Here is an 18,805-nt window from a genome sequence, read left to right on the forward strand (position 1 = left end):
AGTACTTACCTGCAATACCTTTCAAATGAGATATTACATGTAGAATTTGAACCTGTGGTTCTTAAAATAAACTAAGAAAATATATTTTTCTATAACAAAAACCTATTGGTCTGGAATTGTCTCTGAGTGTGTGTTCCTCATTTATTGCCTGTGTTTATGTACAACAAATGCTTAACACTACTCCTTTGATAAGCCTACTGCTCGACCACACTACCACAAAATAGAGCATTAGTATTATCTCTTTTTTGCCACTATCTTACCTCTAAGGGGAACCCTTGGACTCTGTGCATACTATTCCTTACTTTGAAATAGTGCATACAGAGCCAACTTCCTACATTGGTCCTTCTAGATGCAGGGCAGTCCTCTGAGGCTTCAGAGGTCGCTGGTCCCTGTGGAAAGCGTCGCTGGAGCAGTGTCTTTAGAAGTGGGGAGACAGGCCGGTAGAGCTGGGGCCAAAGCAGTTGGTGTCTCCGTCTTCTCTGCAGGGTTTTTCAGCTTAGCAGTCCTCTTCTTCTTAGGTTGCAGGAATCTGCGTTCCTAGGTTCTGGGGAGCCCCTAAATACTGAATTCAGGGGTGTGTTTAGGTCTGGGGGTTAGTAGCCAATGGCTACTAGCCCTGAGGGTGGCTACACCCTCTTTGAGCCTCCTCCCTGAGGGAAGGGGGGCACATCCCTAATCCTATTGAGGGAATCCTCAATCTGCAAGATGGAGGATTTCTAAAAGTTAGAGTCACCTCAGCTCAGGACACCTTAGGGGCTGTCCTGACTGGCCAGTGACGACTCCTTGTTTTTCTCATCATCTCCTCCGGCCTTGCCGCCAAAAGTGGGGCCGTGGCCAGAGGGGGCGGGCAACTCCACTAGCTGGAGTGCCCTGTGGTGCTGTAACAAAGGGGGTGAGCCTTTGAGGCTCACCGCCAGGTTTTACAGTTCCTGCAGGGGGAGGTGTGAAGCACCTCCACCCAGTACAGGCTTTGTTACTAGCCACAGCGTGACAAAGGCACTCTACCCATGTGGCCAGCAACATGTCTGGTGTGTGGCAGGTTGCTAAAACCAGTCAGCCTACACGGGTAGTTGGTTAAGGTTTCAGGGGGCACCTCTAAGGTGCCGTCTGGGGTGTATGTTACAATAAAATGTACACTGGCATCAGTGTGCATTTATTGTGCTGAGAAGTTTGATACCAAACTTCCCAGTTTTTAGTGTAGCCATTACGGTGCTGTGGAGTTCGTGCATGACAGACTCCCAGACCATATACTCTTATGGCTACCCTGCACTTACAATGTCTAAGGTTTTGCTTAGACACTGTAGGGGCATAGTGCTCATGCACTTGTGCCCTCACTTATGGTATAGGGCACCCTGCCTTAGGGCTGTAAGGCCTACTAGAGGGGTGACTTATCTATACTACATAGGCAGTGTGAGGTTGGCATGGCACCCTGAGGGGAGTGCCATGTCGACTTAGTCTTTTTATTCCCACCAGCACACACAAGCTGGCAAGCAGTGTGTCTGTGCTGAGTGAGGGGTCCCCAGGGTGGCATAAGACATGCAGCAGCCCTTGGAGACCTTCCTTGGCATCAGGGCCCTTGGTACCAGGGGTACCAGTTACAAGGGACTTACCTGGGTGCCAGGGTTGTGCCAATTGTGGAGACAAAGGTACAGTTTAGGGAAAGAACACTGGTGCTGGGGCCTGGTTAGCAGGGTCCCAAGCAAACTTTCAAATCATAACTTGGCATCAGCAAAGGCAAAAAGTCAAGGGGTAACCATGCCAAGGAGGCATTTCCTTACAGAGGTGTTTAACACCTCCCCCCCTGTAGGAACTTTAACACCTAGCAGTGAGCCTCCAAGGCTCAGGCTTCGTGTTACAATGCCCCAGGGAATTCCAGCTAGTGGAGATGCCTGCCCCTTGGACACAGCCCCTAAATTTTGGCAGCAAGTCCAGAGGAGATCATGAGAAAAACAAGGAGGAGTCACTTACCAGTCAGGACAGCCCCTAAGGTGCCCTGAGCTGAGGTGACCCCTGCCTTTAGAAATCCTCCATCTTGGTTTTGGAGGATCCCCCCCAATAGGAATAGGGATGTGCCCCCCTCTCCTCATAGAGGAGGCAAAAGGAGGGTGTAGCCACCCTCCAGGACAGTAGCCATTGATTACTGCCACCAGACCTAAACCCTAAATTTAGTAATTAGAAGCAACCCTGAACCCAGGAAATCTGATTCCTACAACCTACCCAAAGAAGGACTCCTGACCTGAAAGCCCTGCAGAGACGACGGAAACGACAACTGACTTGGCCCCAGCTCTAGCGGCCTGTCTCCAGACTCAAAGAACCTGCACAGCGACGCATCCGACAGGGACCAGCGACCTCTGAGGACTCAGAGGACTGCCCAGAACCCGAAGGACCAAGAAACTCCAGAGAACATTGTCACTGTTCACCAACAGCAACATTTTTGCAACAAAGAAACAACTTTGAAAGAACTCTTCCTTTCTGCTGGAAGCGTGAGACTTCTCACTCTGCACCCGATGCTCCGGCTTGAGCTCCAGAGAAGAAACACTGCAGAGAGGACTCCCAGGCGACTGCGATGACGCGTTTAACCTGAGTCGATCCCCCTGCACCCCCACAGTGACGCCTGCAGAGAGGATCCAGAGGCTCCCCATGAACGTGACTGCCTGGTAACAAGCAACCTGAAGCCTGGACCAAGCACTGCACCCGCAGGCTCCAGGACCAAGAGGGGAACCGACCTACAGTGCAGGATTGACCAGCAGGCGGCTGTAGGAAGTTGGCTCTGTATGTGCTATTTCAAAGTGAGGAATAGCATGCACAGAGTCCAAGGGTTCCCCTTAGAGGTAAAATAGTGGTAAAAATAGATAATACTAATGCTCTATTTTGTGGTAGTGTGGTCGAGCAGTAGGCTTATCCAAGGAGTAGTGTTAAGCATTTGTTGTACATACACATAGACAATAAATGAGGTACACACACTCAGACAAATCCAGCCAATAGGTTTTTATATAGAAAAATATCTTTTCTTAGTTTATTTTAAGAACCACAGGTTCAAATGCTACATGTAATATCTCATTCGAAAGGTATTGCAGGTAAGTACTTTAGGAACTTCCAATCATCAAAATTGCATGTATACTTTTCAAGTTATTGACAAATAGCTGTTTTAAAAGTGGACACTTAGTGCAATTTTCACAGTTCCTAGGGGAGGTAAGTTTTGATTAGTTTTACCAGGTAAGTAAGACACTTACAGGGTTCAGTTCTTGGTCCAAGGTAGCCCACCGTTGGGGGTTCAGAGCAACCCCAAAGTCACCACACCAGCAGCTCAGGGCCGGTCAGGTGCAGAGTTCAAAGTGGTGCCCAAAACACATAGGCTAGAATGGAGAGAAGGGGGTGCCCCGGTTCCGGTCTGCTTGCAGGTAAGTACCCGCGTCTTCGGAGGGCAGACCAGGGGGGTTTTGTAGGGCACCGGGGGGGACACAAGTCCACACAGAAATTTCACCCTCAGCGGCGCGGGGGCGGCCGGGTGCAGTGTAGAAACAAGCGTCGGGTTCGCAATGTTAGTCTATGAGAGATCTCGGGATCTCTTCAGCGCTGCAGGCAGGCAAGGGGGGGGTTCCTCGGGGAAACCTCCACTTGGGCAAGGGAGAGGGACTCCTGGGGGTCACTTCTCCAGTGAAAGTCCGGTCCTTCAGGTCCTGGGGGCTGCGGGTGCAGGGTCTCTCCCAGGCGTCGGGACTTTAGGTTCAAAGAGTCGCGGTCAGGGGAAGCCTCGGGATTCCCTCTGCAGGCGGCGCTGTGGGGGCTCAGGGGGGACAGGTTTTGGTACTCACAGTATCAGAGTAGTCCTGGGGTCCCTCCTGAGGTGTCGGGTCTCCACCAGCCGAGTCGGGGTCGCCGGGTGCAGTGTTGCAAGTCTCACGCTTCTTGCGGGGAGCTTGCAGGGTTCTTTAAAGCTGCTGGAAACAAAGTTGCAGCTTTTCTTGGAGCAGGTCCGCTGTCCTCGGGAGTTTCTTGTCTTTTCGAAGCAGGGGCAGTCCTCAGAGGATGTTGAGGTCGCTGGTCCCTTCGGAAGGCGTCGCTGGAGCAGGATCTTTGGAAGGCAGGAGACAGGCCGGTGAGTTTCTGGAGCCAAGGCAGTTGTCGTCTTCTGGTCTTCCGCTGCAGGGGTTTTCAGCTGGGCAGTCCTTCTTCTTGTAGTTGCAGGAATCTAATTTTCTAGGGTTCAGGGTAGCCCTTAAATACTAAATTTAAGGGCGTGTTTAGGTCTGGGGGGTTAGTAGCCAATGGCTACTAGCCCTGAGGGTGGGTACACCCTCTTTGTGCCTCCTCCCAAGGGGAGGGGGTCACAATCCTAACCCTATTGGGGGAATCCTCCATCTGCAAGATGGAGGATTTCTAAAAGTTAGAGTCACCTCAGCTCAGGACACCTTAGGGGCTGTCCTGACTGGCCAGTGACTCCTCCTTGATATTCTCATTATTTTCTCCGGCCTTGCCGCCAAAAGTTGGGCCTGGCCGGAGGGGGCTGGCAACTCCACTAGCTGGAGTGTCCTGCTGGGTTGGCACAAAGGAGGTGAGCCTTTGAGGCTCACCGCCAGGTGTGACAATTCCTGCCCGGGAGAGGTGTTAGCATCTCCACCCAGTGCAGGCTTTGTTACTGGCCTCAGAGTGACAAAGGCACTCTCCCCATGGGGCCAGCAACATGTCTCGGTTTGTGGCAGGCTGCTAAAACTAGTCAGCCTACACAGATAGTCGGTTAAGTTTCAGGGGGCACCTCTAAGGTGCCCTCTGTGGTGTATTTTACAATAAAATGTACACTGGCATCAGTGTGCATTTATTGTGCTGAGAAGTTTGATACCAAACTTCCCAGTTTTCAGTGTAGCCATTATGGTGCTGTGGAGTTCGTGTTTGACAGACTCCCAGACCATATACTCTTATGGCTACCCTGCACTTACAATGTCTAAGGTTTTGTTTAGACACTGTAGGGGTACCATGCTCATGCACTGGTACCCTCACCTATGGTATAGTGCACCCTGCCTTAGGGCTGTAAGGCCTGCTAGAGGGGTGGCTTACCTATACTGCATAGGCAGTGAGAGGCTGGCATGGCACCCTGAGGGGAGTGCCATGTCGACTTACTCATTTTGTTCTCACTAGCACACACAAGCTGGCAAGCAGGGTGTCTGTGCTGAGTGAGAGGTCTCCAGGGTGGCATAAGACATGCTGCAGCCCTTAGAGACCTTCCTTGGCATCAGGGCCCTTGGTACTAGAAGTACCAGTTACAAGGGACTTATCTGAATGCCAGGGTGTGCCAATTGTGGATACAATGGTACATTTTAGGTGAAGGAACACTGGTGCTGGGGCCTGGTTAGCAGGGTCCCAGCACACTTCTCAGTCAAGTCAGCATCAGTATCAGGCAAAAAGTGGGGGGTAACTGCAACAGGGAGCCATTTCCTTACAGCGGCCATCTTCAACCCTGTCGGTGGCTGGCCCGAGAAGCTCCCCCTGTATGGCCTAAGTGACTCCCCCCCCCCCCCCTCCCCGGGGTCCCTCCATTGCTTCCTATACCAAACCCAACGCCAACTTTGCACACTGCACCCGGCCGCCTCTGTGCCGCTGAGGGTGTGTTTTGTGTGCCTGTTTGTGTCCCTGCCAGTACTCTAAAAAACACCCCTGGTCTGCTACCCAAGGACACAGGTACGTACCTGCCGGTCATGTGTTGCTGGTGCGGTGACCAGTGCAAGAGCGACCCCCAGGCGACCCTCTGCCTAGCCCAGGTGGTGGCTGCCCCAAGGAGCCCCCCCGTGCCTGCCTGCATCACTGAAGTCACCCTGGGTCTCTCCATTACTTTCTATACAAAACCTGACACCTGTTTGCACACTGCACCCGGCCGCCCCCTGTGCCGCTGAGGGTGTGTTTTGTGTGCCTGTTTGTGTCCCTGCCAGTACTCTACAAAACACCCCTGGTCTGCTCCCCAAGGATGCAGGTACGTACCTGCCAGGAGACCGGAACCAGAGCACCCATGTTCTCCATAGGCGCCTATGTGTTTTGGGCCCTCCTTTGACCTCTGCACCTGACCGGCCATGTGTTGCTGGTGCGGTGACCAGTGTCCCCCCGGTACCCTACAAAAAACACCCTCAGCGGCACTGGGGTGGCCGGGTGCAGTGTGCAAAGTTGGCGTTGGGTTTGCTATTCAAAGCAACGGAGGGACCTGAGGGTCACTTAGGCAATGAAGGCAGGGCACAGGGGGGCTTCTTGGGCCAGCCACTGACTGGACTAGGGAGAGGGCCGCCTGCTTGTCACTCCTGCACTGGAGGTTGGCTCCTCTCGGTCCTGAGGGCTGTGGGTGCAGTGCTTGGTCCAGGCATCAAGTTCCGTGTTACCAGGCAGTGGCGGTCAGGGGGAGCCTCTGGATCCTCTCTGGAAGCGACACTGTGGGAGTGCAAAGGGGTCGTCTCAGGTTACTCATGTAGTCGCAGTCGCCTGTGAGTCCTCCCTGCGGTGTTTGTTCTCTGGAGCTCGAGCCTGGGGCGTCCGGTGCAGAGTGTGAAGTTGCACACATCCGACGGGAAGAGTGAGTTCTTCAAAAGTTGCTTCTTTGTTGCAAAGATGTTGCTGTTGTTGAACAGTGCAGCTGTTCTCGTGAGTTTCTTGGTCCTTCTGGTTCAGGGCAATCCTCTGAGTCTTCAGAGGCTGCTGGTCCCTGTCGGATGCTTCGCTGTGCAGGTCTGGAGACAGGCCGGTAGGGCTGGGGCCAAGTCAGTTGTCGTCTCCGTCTTCGTCTTCTCTGCAGGGCTTTCAGGTCAGCAGTCCTTCTTTGTGTAGGTTGTAGTAATCTGATTTCCTGGGTTGTGGGTCGCCCCTAAATACTAAATTTAGGCGTGTGTTTAGGTTAGGAGGGAAGTTGCCAATGGCTACTGTCCTGGAGGGTGGCTACACCCTCTTTGAGCCTCCTCCCTGGGGAAAGAGGGGCACATCCCTAATCCTATTGGGGGAATCCTCCTTCTACAAGATGGAGGATTTCTAAAGGCAGGGGAAACCTCAGCTCAAGACACCTTAGGGGCTGTCCTGACTGGTGGGTGACTCCTAATTGTTTTTCTCATTATCCTCTCCTGCCTTGCCTCCAAAAGTGGGGGGAGTGGCCGGACGGGCGGGCATCTCCACTAGCCGGGATGCGGTAACAAAAGACATGAGACTTTAAGGCTCACCGTCAGGTATTACAGTTCCTGCAGTGGGAGGTGAGAAGCATCTCCACCCAGTATAGCGTTTCTTCCTAGCCACAGAGTGACAAAGGCCCTCTTCCCCATGTGGCCAGAAACCCATTTAGGATATGGCAGGAACTGGTCAGCCTAACACTAAGAGTCGGACTGGCATGCAGGGGGCATCTCTAAGATGCCCTCTGTGTGCATTTTTCAATAAATCCCACATTGGCATCAGTGTGCATTTATTGTGCTGAGAAGTTTGATACCAAACTTCCCAGATTTCAGTGCAGCCATTATGGAACTGTGGAGTTCGTATTTGACATACTTCCAGACCATATCACTCTTAATGGCTACCCTGCATATACAATGTCAAAGGTTTGGCTTGGACACTGTAGGGGCATAGTGCTTATGCAACTAAGCCCTCACCTTTGGTATAGTGCACCCTGCCTTAGGGCTGTAAGGCCTGCTAGCGAGGTGACTTACCTATGCCACAGGCAGTGGGGGTTAAGGCATGGCACCATGAGAGGGGTGTCATGTGGACTGTCTTTCTCCCCACCAGTACACACAAGCTGCAAGGCAGTGTGCATGTGCTGGGTGAGGGGTTCCCTAGGGTGGCATAATACATGCAGCAGCACCTAGAGAACTTCCTTGGCCACAGGGCCCTTGGTACCATGGGTACCTTTTACAAGGGACTTAACTGTGTGCCAGGGCTGTGCCAATTGTGGAAACAAAGGTACAGTTTTAGGGAAAGAACACTGGGGTTGGGGCCTGGTTAGCAGGGGGGTAACCATGCCAACAGTGGCACTTGCCTACAAATGTCTCCTAGATAAGTCTTGGCTGCTCATCCACAGTTACCTTTAGAGAGCCTGGCTTCTAGACATCGCCTACACTTCACTAATAGGGGAACCCTGGACCTGGTATAATGTTTGATTACCATAGGTACCCACCACACAACAGGCCAGCTTCCTACAAGGGTCTTGCGTGGAGTGCCTGATATTTTTTCTCCACTCTGGGTGTGAGGGCCCTTGGGTTAGCTGATTCCCTAAAGGCTTCTTTTCCCTGATCCAGGAGGCTGGGCAGCATGGACAGGTAAAAGTTTCCCTTTTGGGGTGACAGTAGTATTTCTAGGATGAAGCATGATCCCTCCTTCTCTTCCTCTTCTAGCTGTACCTCATGTGTCTGCAGCCCTTTTCACCAGGCTGTTGTACATGACAGTCATTCGATTGACATGGCCTCTATGGATAGTTATCTATACCCTCCTCCAGAGAGTCAATTTCAAGATCCTGCCATGAGTCTTCGACGTAGCTGGATTCATTGAAGTCTTGGACATACCCTAAGTCCCCCGCCTCTAAAAACTCCTCATGCTCTTCTTCGTGTGGCTCCAGGGTTGCTGAGCCTCCATGACCAGTTCCTCATCCTTCGCAGCTGGGATTGTCGAGGTCTTCACTGGGATGTGTAATCTTTTTAAGGAATCGTCAAATTCCTTTTTCCTTTGGATCAGAGCAGACTTCTCTGCCTCGAACTTCCTTTCTTTTGAGGTCTTGTGCCCGTGGGTCTGCTTTGTCTGACTTCAAAGCTTTCCTTTTGAAAATTACAGTTTCACGCGTCTGACGCTTTGGCTTGGTCCCTCATTCCCTTGCATTTAAGGGGTTTTTGGCGTTTGTAGGAAGTTGGCTCTGTATGTGCTATTTCAAAGTAAGGAATAGCATGCACAGAGTCCAAGGGTTCCCCTTAGAGGTAAAATAGTGGTAAAAATAGATAATACTAATGCTCTATTTTGTGGTAGTGTGGTCGAGCAGTAGGCTTATCCAAGGAGTAGTGTTAAGCATTTGTTGTACATACACATAGACAATAAATGAGGTACACACACTCAGAGACAAATCCAGCCAATAGGTTTTTATATAGAAAAATATCTTTTCTTAGTTTATTTTAAGAACCACAGGTTCAAATTCTACATGTAATAGCTCATTCGAAAGGTATTGCAGGTAAGTACTTTAGGAACTTCAAATCATCAAAATTGCAGGTGTACTTTTCAAGTTATTCACAAATAGCTGTTTTAAAAGTGGACACTTAGTTCAATTTTCACAGTTCCTAGGGGAGGTAAGTATTTGTTAGTTTTACCAGGTAAGTAAGACACTTACAGGGTTCAGTTCTTGGTCCAAGGTAGCCCACCGTTGGGGGTTCAGAGCAACCCCAAAGTCACCACACCAGCAGCTCAGGGCCGGTCAGGTGCAGAGTTCAAAGTGGTGCCCAAAACACATAGGCTAGAATGGAGAGAAGGGGGTGCCCCGGTTCCGGTCTGCTTGCAGGTAAGTACCCGCGTCTTCGGAGGGCAGACCAGGGGGGTTTTGTAGGGCACCGGGGGGGACACAAGTCCACACAGAAATTTCACCCTCAGCGGCGCGGGGGCGGCCGGGTGCAGTGTAGAAACAAGCGTCGGGTTCGCAATGTTAGTCTATGAGAGATCTCGGGATCTCTTCAGCGTTGCAGGCAGGCAAGGGGGGGGTTCCTCGGGGAAACCTCCACTTGGGCAAGGGAGAGGGACTCCTGGGGGTCGCTTCTCCAGTGAAAGTCCGGTCCTTCAGGTCCTGGGGGCTGCGGGTGCAGGGTCTCTCCCAGGCGTCGGGACTTTAGATTCAAAGAGTCGCGGTCAGGGGAAGCCTCGGGATTCCCTCTGCAGGCGGCGCTGTGGGGGCTCAGGGGGGACAGGTTTTGGTACTCACAGTATCAGAGTAGTCCTGGGGTCCCTCCTGAGGTGTTGGATCGCCACCAGCCGAGTCGGGGTCGCCGGGTGCAGTGTTGCAAGTCTCACGCTTCTTGCGGGGAGCTTGCAGGGTTCTTTAAAGCTGCTGGAAACAAAGTTGCAGCTTTTCTTGGAGCAGGTCCGCTGTCCTCGGGAGTTTCTTGTCTTTTCGAAGCAGGGGCAGTCCTCAGAGGATGTCGAGGTCGCTGGTCCCTTTGGAAGGCGTCGCTGAAGCAGGATCTTTGGAAGGCAGGAGACAGGCCGGTGAGTTTCTGGAGCCAAGGCAGTTATCGTCTTCTGGTCTTCCGCTGCAGGGGTTTCAGCTAGGCAGTCCTTCTTCTTGTAGTTGCAGGAATCTAATTTTCTAGGGTTCAGGGTAGCCCTTAAATACTAAATTTAAGGGCGTGTTTAGGTCTGGGGGGTTAGTAGCCAATGGCTACTAGCCCTGAGGGTGGGTACACCCTCTTTGTGCCTCCTCCCAAGGGGAGGGGGTCACAATCCTAACCCTATTGGGGGAATCCTCCATCTGCAAGATGGAGGATTTCTAAAAGTTAGAGTCACCTCAGCTCAGGACACCTTAGGGGCTGTCCTGACTGGCCAGTGACTCCTCCTTGTTATTCTCATTATTTTCTCCGGCCTTGCCGCCAAAAGTGGGGCCGGGCCGGAGGGGGCGGGCAACTCCACTAGCTGGAGTGTCCTGCTGGGTTGGCACAAAGGAGGTGAGCCTTTGAGGCTCACCGCCAGGTGTGACAATTCCTGCCTGGGAGAGGTGTTAGCATCTCCACCCAGTGCAGGCTTTGTTACTGGCCTCAGAGTGACAAAGGCACTCTCCCCATGGGGCCAGCAACATGTCTCGGTTTGTGGCAGGCTGCTAGAACTAGTCAGCCTACACAGATAGTCGGTTAAGTTTCAGGGGGCACCTCTAAGGTGCCCTCTGTGGTGTATTTTACAATAAAATGTACACTGGCATCAGTGTGCATTTATTGTGCTGAGAAGTTTGATACCAAACTTCCCAGTTTTCAGTGTAGCCATTATGGTGCTGTGGAGTTCGTGTTTGACAGACTCCCAGACCATATACTCTTATGGCTACCCTGCACTTACAATGTCTAAGGTTTTGTTTAGACACTGTAGGGGTACCATGCTCATGCACTGGTACCCTCACCTATGGTATAGTGCACCCTGCCTTAGGGCTGTAAGGCCTGCTAGAGGGGTGTCTTACCTATACTGCATAGGCAGTGAGAGGCTGGCATGGCACCCTGAGGGGAGTGCCATGTCGACTTACTCGTTTTGTCCTCACTAGCACACACAAGCTGGCAAGCGGTGTGTCTGTGCTGAGTGAGAGGTCTCCAGGGTGGCATAAGACATGCTGCATCCCTTAGAGACCTTCCTTGGCATCAGGGCCCTTGGTACTAGAAGTACCAGTTACAAGGGACTTATCTGGATGCCAGGGTCTGCCAATTGTGGATACAAAAGTACAGGTTAGGGAAAGAACACTGGTGCTGGGGCCTGGTTAGCAGGCCTCAGCACACTTTCAATTGTAAACATAGCATCAGCAAAGGCAAAAAGTCAGGGGGCAACCATGCCAAGGAGGCATTTCCTTACAGCGTTCTTTTGACTATGCCTTCCGGCCCTAGATATGCTTTGGTCGGGATGCACACAGCTCTTTTTGTTTTAGCTCATCTTCGGTCACCACTTCTTTTGGCGTCAAGGCTGCTTTTGTTGTTTTTTCAGTGGGCTTAGGGTCAAAGCCTTTTGAGTGTCTTACCTTCTTTTCGGCGTCCTTCGACCGCTTTCATGTCGCTCGAGACACCTAGGTGTTGGAGTGATGCCTGCTTCTGGGACATGGTGTAGTGTTGCAGTCTTTGCCTGTGTTGTGTCTTGAGCATTTTTGGTATCAATTTTGCGCACACTTCGTCCCTGTGGTCCTTGGGCAGGCAAATGTTGCAGACCTTGTGGGGGTCTTGTAAGGAAATGCCTCCTTGGCATGGTTGCCCCCTGACTTTTTGCCTTTGCTGATGCTATGTTTACAATTGAAAGTGTGCTGAGGCCTGCTAACCAGGCCCCAGCACCAGTGTTCTTTCCCTAACCTGTACTTTTGGATCCACAATTGGCAGACCCTGGCATCCAGATAAGTCCCTTGTAACTGGTACTTCTAGTACCAAGGGCCCTGATGCCAAGGAAGGTCTCTAAGGGCTGCAGCATGTCTTGTGCCACCCTGGAGACCTCTCACTCAGCCCAGACACACTGCTTGCCAGCTTGTGTGTGCTAGTGAGGACAAAACGAGTAAGTCGACATGGCACTCCCCTCAGGGTGCCATGCCAGCCTCTCACTGCCTATGCAGTATAGGTAAGACACCCCTCTAGCAGGCCTTACAGCCCTAAGGCAGGGTGCACTATACCATAGGTGAGGGTACCAGTGCATGAGCATGGTACCCCTACCGTGTCTAAACAAAACCTTAGACATTGTAAGTGCAGGGTAGCCATAAGAGTATATGGTCTGGGAGTTTGTCAAACACGAACTCCACAGCACCATAATGGCTACACTGAAAACTGGGAAGTTTGGTATCAAACTTCTCAGCACAATAAATGCACACTGATGCCAGTGTACATTTTATTGCAAAATACACCCCAGAGGGCACCTTAGAGGTGCCCCCTGAAACTTAACCGACTGTCTGTGTAGGCCGACTAGTTCCAGCAGCCTGCCACACTAGAGACATGTTGCTGGCCCCATGGGGAGAGTGCCTTTGTCACTCTGAGGCCAGTAACAAAGCCTGCACTGGGTGGAGATGCTAACACCTCCCCCAGGCAGGAGCTGTAACACCTGCCGGTGAGCCTCAAAGGCTCACCCCTTTGTCACAGCCCAGCAGGGCACTCCAGCTTAGTGGAGTTGCCCGCCCCCTCCGGCCACGGCCCCCACTTTTGGCGGCAAGGCTGGAGGGAACAAAGAAAGCAACAAGGAGGAGTCACTGGCCAGTCAGGACAGCCCCTAAGGTGTCCTGAGCTGAGGTGACTCTAACTTTTAGAAATCCTCCATCTTGCAGATGGAGGATTCCCCCAATAGGGTTAGGATTGTGACCCCCTCCCCTTGGGAGGAGGCACAAAGAGGGTGTACTCACCCTCAGGGCTAGTAGCCATTGGCTACTAACCCCCCAGACCTAAACACGCCCTTAAATTTAGTATTTAAGGGCTACCCTGAACCCTAGACAATTAGATTCCTGCAACAACAAGAAGAAGGACTGCCCAGCTGAAAACCCCTGCAGAGGAAGACCAGAAGACAACCACTGCCTTGGCTCCAGAAACTCACCGGCCTGTCTCCTGCCTTCCAAAGAACTCTGCTCCAGCGACGCCTTCCAAAGGGACCAGCGACCTCTGAATCCTCTGAGGACTGCCCTGCTTCGACGACGACAAGAAACTCCCGAGGACACAAAGGAAATTTTACACGTTACTGCTCCAAAAAGACTGCAACTTTGTTTCAAGGAGCAGCTTTAAAGACCCCTGCAACTCCCCGCAAGAAGCGTGAGACTTGCAACACTGCACCCGGCGACCCCGACTTGGCTGGTGGAGAACCAACACCTCAGGGAGGACCCCCGGACTACTCTCCGACTGTGAGTACCAAAACCTGTCCCCCCTGAGCCCCCACAGCGCCGCCTGCAGAGGGAATCCCGAGGCTTCCCCTGACCGCGACTCTCTGAAACCTAAGTCCCGACGCCTGGAAAAGACCCTGCACCCGCAGCCCCCAGGACCTGAAGGACCGGACTTTCACTGGAGAAGTGACCCCCAGGAGTCCCTCTCCCTTGACCAAGTGGAGGTTTCCCCGAGGAAGCCCCCCCTTGCCTGCCTGCAGCGCTGAAGAGATCCGTTGATCTCTCATAGACTAACATTGCAAACCCGACGCTTGTTTCTACACTGCACCCGGCCGCCCCCGCGCTGCTGAGGGTGAAATTTCTGTGTGGGCTTGTGTCCCCCCCCGGTGCCCTACAAAACCCCCCTGGTCTGCCCTCCGAAGACGCGGGTACTTACCTGCAAGCAGACCGGAACCGGGGCACCCCCTTCTCTCCATTCTAGCCTATGCGTTTTGGGCACCACTTTGGACTCTGCACCTTACCGGCCCTGAGCTGCTGGTGTGGTGACTTTGGGGTTGCTCGGAACCCCCAACAGTGGGCTACCTTGGACCAAGAACTGAACCCTGTAAGTGTCTTACTTACCTGGTAAAACTAACAAAAACTTACCTCCCCCAGGAACTGTGAAAATTGCACGAAGTGTCCACTTTTAAAGTAGCTATATGTCAATAACTTGAAAAGTATACATGCAATTGAAATGATTCAAAGTTCCTAATGTACTTACCTGCAATACCTTTCAAACAAGATATTACATGTTAAATTTGAACCTGTGGTTCTTAAAATAAACTAAGAAAAGATATTTTTCTATAACAAAACCTATTGGCTGGATTTGTCTCTGAGTGTGTGTACCTCATTTATTGTCTATGTGTATGTACAACAAATGCTTAACACTACTCCTTGGATAAGCCTACTGCTCGACCACACTACCACAAAATAGAGCATTAGTATTATCTCTTTTTACCACTATTTTACCTCTAAGGGGAACCCTTGGACTCTGTGCATGCTATTCCTTACTTTGAAATAGCACATACAGAGCCAACTTCCTACAGGTCTCCTTCGCAAACTTGTGGTGGCACTTTGGGCAAAACCTAAAAGGGGTATTTTCCATGGCCCTAGGCCATTCTGCCTTAACTTTCCGTGGGTGATGGACACTGTCACCTCCTTCGATAGACCCAACTGGGTCTGTGTTTCTCCACTGTCCCCCAATGGGGCATGGGCTTGATTCCCTGCAACAGGGTGCAGCAAGGCCTCTCTTCTCTTGACGTCTCTTTCAACGCTCTTCCTTGTGAAAAACATTTTAAAAAACCTTTTAAAAATCAGATAAAAAAATAAAATAAAAAATTTTGGAGCACCTCCATCATACTTCCAGACCCAACAGCAGAAAAAATAATCTGAAGATGGAAGCCATGCACAGTAACTTCCGGGGCGCCGTCTTACATCACAAAGGACGGAAATAAGCACCAAAAGGTGGCTGACAATGCCCCCGGGCAGGGGGGAGGGTGGGTTGGGGGTGGCAACAAAAAAAAAGACTAGAACACAAATTTACAGACCCAAAAAATAAATTCATTGACCAAGCATTAAATGGCAGATTAATGCACAGCATGCAAATCCAGAAAAGGATTCATGCTGCAAAACATATGAAAGCCTAGATGCCCTGAAACCTTCCACAATCTTTTGAGATTTCAAATTTGTATGCACAAATGCATTGCCCTCATACTGGGTTTATGGAGGGCATCTGCAAAAAGTAATCTGAACCTATTTCCTCCCTTGTAATTTGAGCATTGTGTCAGTGTGAAACAAAAGCAGTTAATTTAAGACTAATTTCATTTATGTAACACCTGCCTACAGGACGTTCATTCTCCCAGCAGACCCTTATTAGCATGCAAAATGACAGGTACCTTTGCTTTCCTGAGCATCATGGAGTAGGTCCATGATGGCCATCTCTGCCTCTTTCAATCGATCCTCAAACGCCTGATCAGTCACAGTTTCTTCACCTGTCCCCAAGTTGGCAATAAGGTTTTCTAGACCTTGTAGCTTTTCTCTTTGTTCCATAACCTGTGGAATGAACAAAGAAAAAGTGTATAAAGATAGCACCCACTATTATTGTGCAGCAACCTCAGACACTTGTTACAGGTCATTATTGCACTATTAAAGATTGACGGGGTGAACGTGTGCATTGCTAGGCATTATCCTCTGCTGATACAGTTCATCACTGGTTTGCCAGAGTGAAAATACTCCTGCACTCCAATCCGATAACCATTTTAATCCCTTTGGAAAATGACTTTCTAATAAGTGCAGGTGAGTTTTTAAGGGTCACCTCTGGAAGCTGCAGGGTTTAGAAACTCATACAGTGCCACAGTGAATATATCCCAGTATTGATCCAGTGGTTAAAAATAAAATAATATTTAATTTAGTTAGCGGTATGTAAATCAACAAGTTGAAACTGGGATCTAAAAATATTATCCGAAGGGACAACTTTCTGGTCGAATCAGGATCTTTGGCATTAGTTAGGTCTCTTATTAAACTATTTTCCCCTGATGAGATTCAGATTTGTGCATAGGGTCTAGATGCTATATGAGGGGGGAAGGGGCTTTGAGGTAACAGGTGTCAAATAATGTAGCAGTGCACGTTCCTGGCATCATGAAAACCTTTCAAGGACCCACTTTTTCTAATTTTTCAATGAGACCGGTGTAGTGGACCATGAATATTTTCAGTTCAAACATTTTTCAAATCGTGGAAACATGCCTGAAAAGTTAAACTACTTTTCCGATGAAGACTACAAATACATCCAGACCAGACCACTAGATGGAGGAATTATGCACATGTAAATATAGAAGAGATTTCACATTGCAAAAGTACATTTCTCTAGTGTAAGTAAAAGAAACCTCTTAGAATTATTTTCCTTCGAGATGCAAAGAATGTGATGTAAATAAAGTAAAACAGCGTTATTAGTAACACACAACTCAAAAGCTAAACAATAATTGAGCCAATGACGTGGATAAGCTCTGATCTCTACTCTCCCTGGCAACGACCACTGTAGGAAAGTCACTTTTACTGGCATAGTTACTGTAGGAAGTTGGCTCTGTATATACTATCTCAAAGTGAGAGATAGTGTGCACAGAGTCCCAGGGTACGCCTGAGAGGTTGATAGTGGCAATAATGAAAATGTCACTTACCCAGTGTACATCTGTTCGTGGCATCAGTCGCTGTAGATTTGCATGTTTTGCATAGCTTGCCATCTGGTGTTGGGTCAGAGTGTTACAAGTTGTTTTTCTTTGAAGAAGTCTTTCGAGTCACGGGACCGCGTGACTCCTCCTTTTGTCTCCATTGCGCATGGGCGTCGACTCCATCTTCGATTGTTTTTCCCCGCAGACAGGCCTCGCAAGTGTCTTCACTGTGCTCAGGTGACAGGCACAGGTTACAGACCAAGTGTTGGTCTGAATAGGGGTATTTTTGTGGCATTTGGGACAGAAACGGAACGGGGTCCGTTCCATCGGCGTTCTTCTACACGCGGTCGGGCCGAGTAGGCCCCGACGGGGATCGAAAACTACCCCGAAGGGCTCCGGAGCTCTTCGATCTTCGATGCGGTGTCGATTCTAACTACGCCGATCCCAAACGCAACAATACCGACGAAAATCTTCCGAAATTTAGCTGTTTTTCCGTTCCGAAACTCGGAGCGACAGGAACACGTCCGAACCCGATGGCGGAAAAAAAACAATCGAAGATGGAGTCGACGCCCATGCGCAATGGAGACAAAAGGAGGAGTCACTCGGTCCCGTGACTCGAAAGACTTCTTCGAAGAAAAACAACTTGTAACACTCCGACCCAACACCAGATGGCGAGCTATGCAAAACATGCGTATCTACAGCGACAGATGCCATCGAACTAGATAATACTAATGCTTTATTTGTGGTAGTGTGGTCGAACAGTAGGCTTATCAGAGGGTAGAGTTAATCATTTGTTGTACACACAGACAATAAGGAAAATGTCACCTACCCATTGTACTTCTGTTCGTGCCATGTAGTGGTGCAGATTCACATGCTATGCACAGCTTCCCCATCTAGCATTGGGCTCGAAGTGTCACAAGTTGTTTTTCTTCGAAGAAGTCTTTCTTGATTCACGGGATCAAGTGACTCCTCCTCTCGGTCATAGTGCGTAAGGGCATTACCTCCTTTGTTAGATTATTTTCTTTCCGCTGTTGGGTTCAGACGTGTTTCCTCTTGCTCCGAGCTTTTCGATTCGGAAACTTTATATAACTATTTGACCGTCGGTATTGTTTCAAATGCGTTTCCATCTATAGTCGAACTGATAGTACAGTCGAAAAACAGAGTACGCCCTTTTGGGTGAGGGCGCCCAACTCAGGCCTGTTCAGGCCTACCACGCCGAAGCCTGATGGATCGGACTCCATTCCGATTCTGTCCTTGATGCCGCACAAAATTTCTGTATACAGATCAACACGTGGTATGTAATCTGTCTCTCTCACGACCATCGAGAAGAAGACTGTGAAGCCTGTCAGTAGTTCCGGTCAAAAAAGACACTGCATGACTGGAGAGCCAGAGCCAGAAGACTGGAGATGGCGTTGAAAAATACCGAGTACGTCGACACCGTAATGGAAGAAGAGGCCCGGATGGCAGTTTCCATTCAGGACACTGACTCTGAAGAAGACTCGGAGGAAGACAGCCATCCTCTCACCGCAGCTCAGCATGTGAGTACAACTGCCCCTATGCCCACTACCAAAAGACCATCTAAGGCCTTGGGTGCACCACTGCCAGACAATCATGGCTCCACCCAAAAGAAAATCGTGGGCGACAGACCTTCAGGTTCGGCTCTGAAAAAGGCCACACCAGTTTTGATGCCAGAGTCTAGCAAATCGACCAAAAGTTCCACAGCTGAGCCGGCGTCCACACTCTTTGGAGTCGAAAGTTAGACGACCAGCTTCAGAGCCGAAACCTGTAGGAAGTTGGCTCTGTATGTACTATTTCAAAGTAAGAAATAGTGTACACAGAGTCCAATGGTTCCCCTTAGAGGTAAGATAGTGGCAAAATTAGATAATTCTAATGCTCTATTTTGTGGTAGTATGGTCGAGCAGTAGGCTTATCAGAGGGTAGTGTTAAGCATTTGTTGCACACACACAGGGAATAAATGAGGAACACACACTCAAAGACTTACTGCAAGCCAATAGTTTTTATATAGAAAATGAAAATGTCACTTACCCAGTGTACATCTGTTCGTGGCATCAGTCGCAGTAGATTCGCATGTTCT

The 18,805-nt window shown here is 50.2% G+C and overlaps 1 protein-coding gene across 1 annotated transcript in view; it reads right to left on the bottom strand.

Moving 5' to 3' along the window:
* The window catches only part of LAMC1 (laminin subunit gamma 1), a 657,035-nt gene that overhangs the window by 142,502 nt on the left and 495,728 nt on the right, over positions 1-18,805 (bottom strand). Inside the window, exon 18 of the mRNA XM_069232049.1 lies at positions 15,442-15,598. Coding sequence (XP_069088150.1) covers positions 15,442-15,598 — 157 coding nt within the window. The remainder of the gene's footprint in view (positions 1-15,441; positions 15,599-18,805) is intronic.

This window comes from Pleurodeles waltl, chromosome 4_2 (genome assembly GCF_031143425.1).
Source record: "Pleurodeles waltl isolate 20211129_DDA chromosome 4_2, aPleWal1.hap1.20221129, whole genome shotgun sequence".
NCBI lineage: Eukaryota > Metazoa > Chordata > Amphibia > Caudata > Salamandridae > Pleurodeles > Pleurodeles waltl.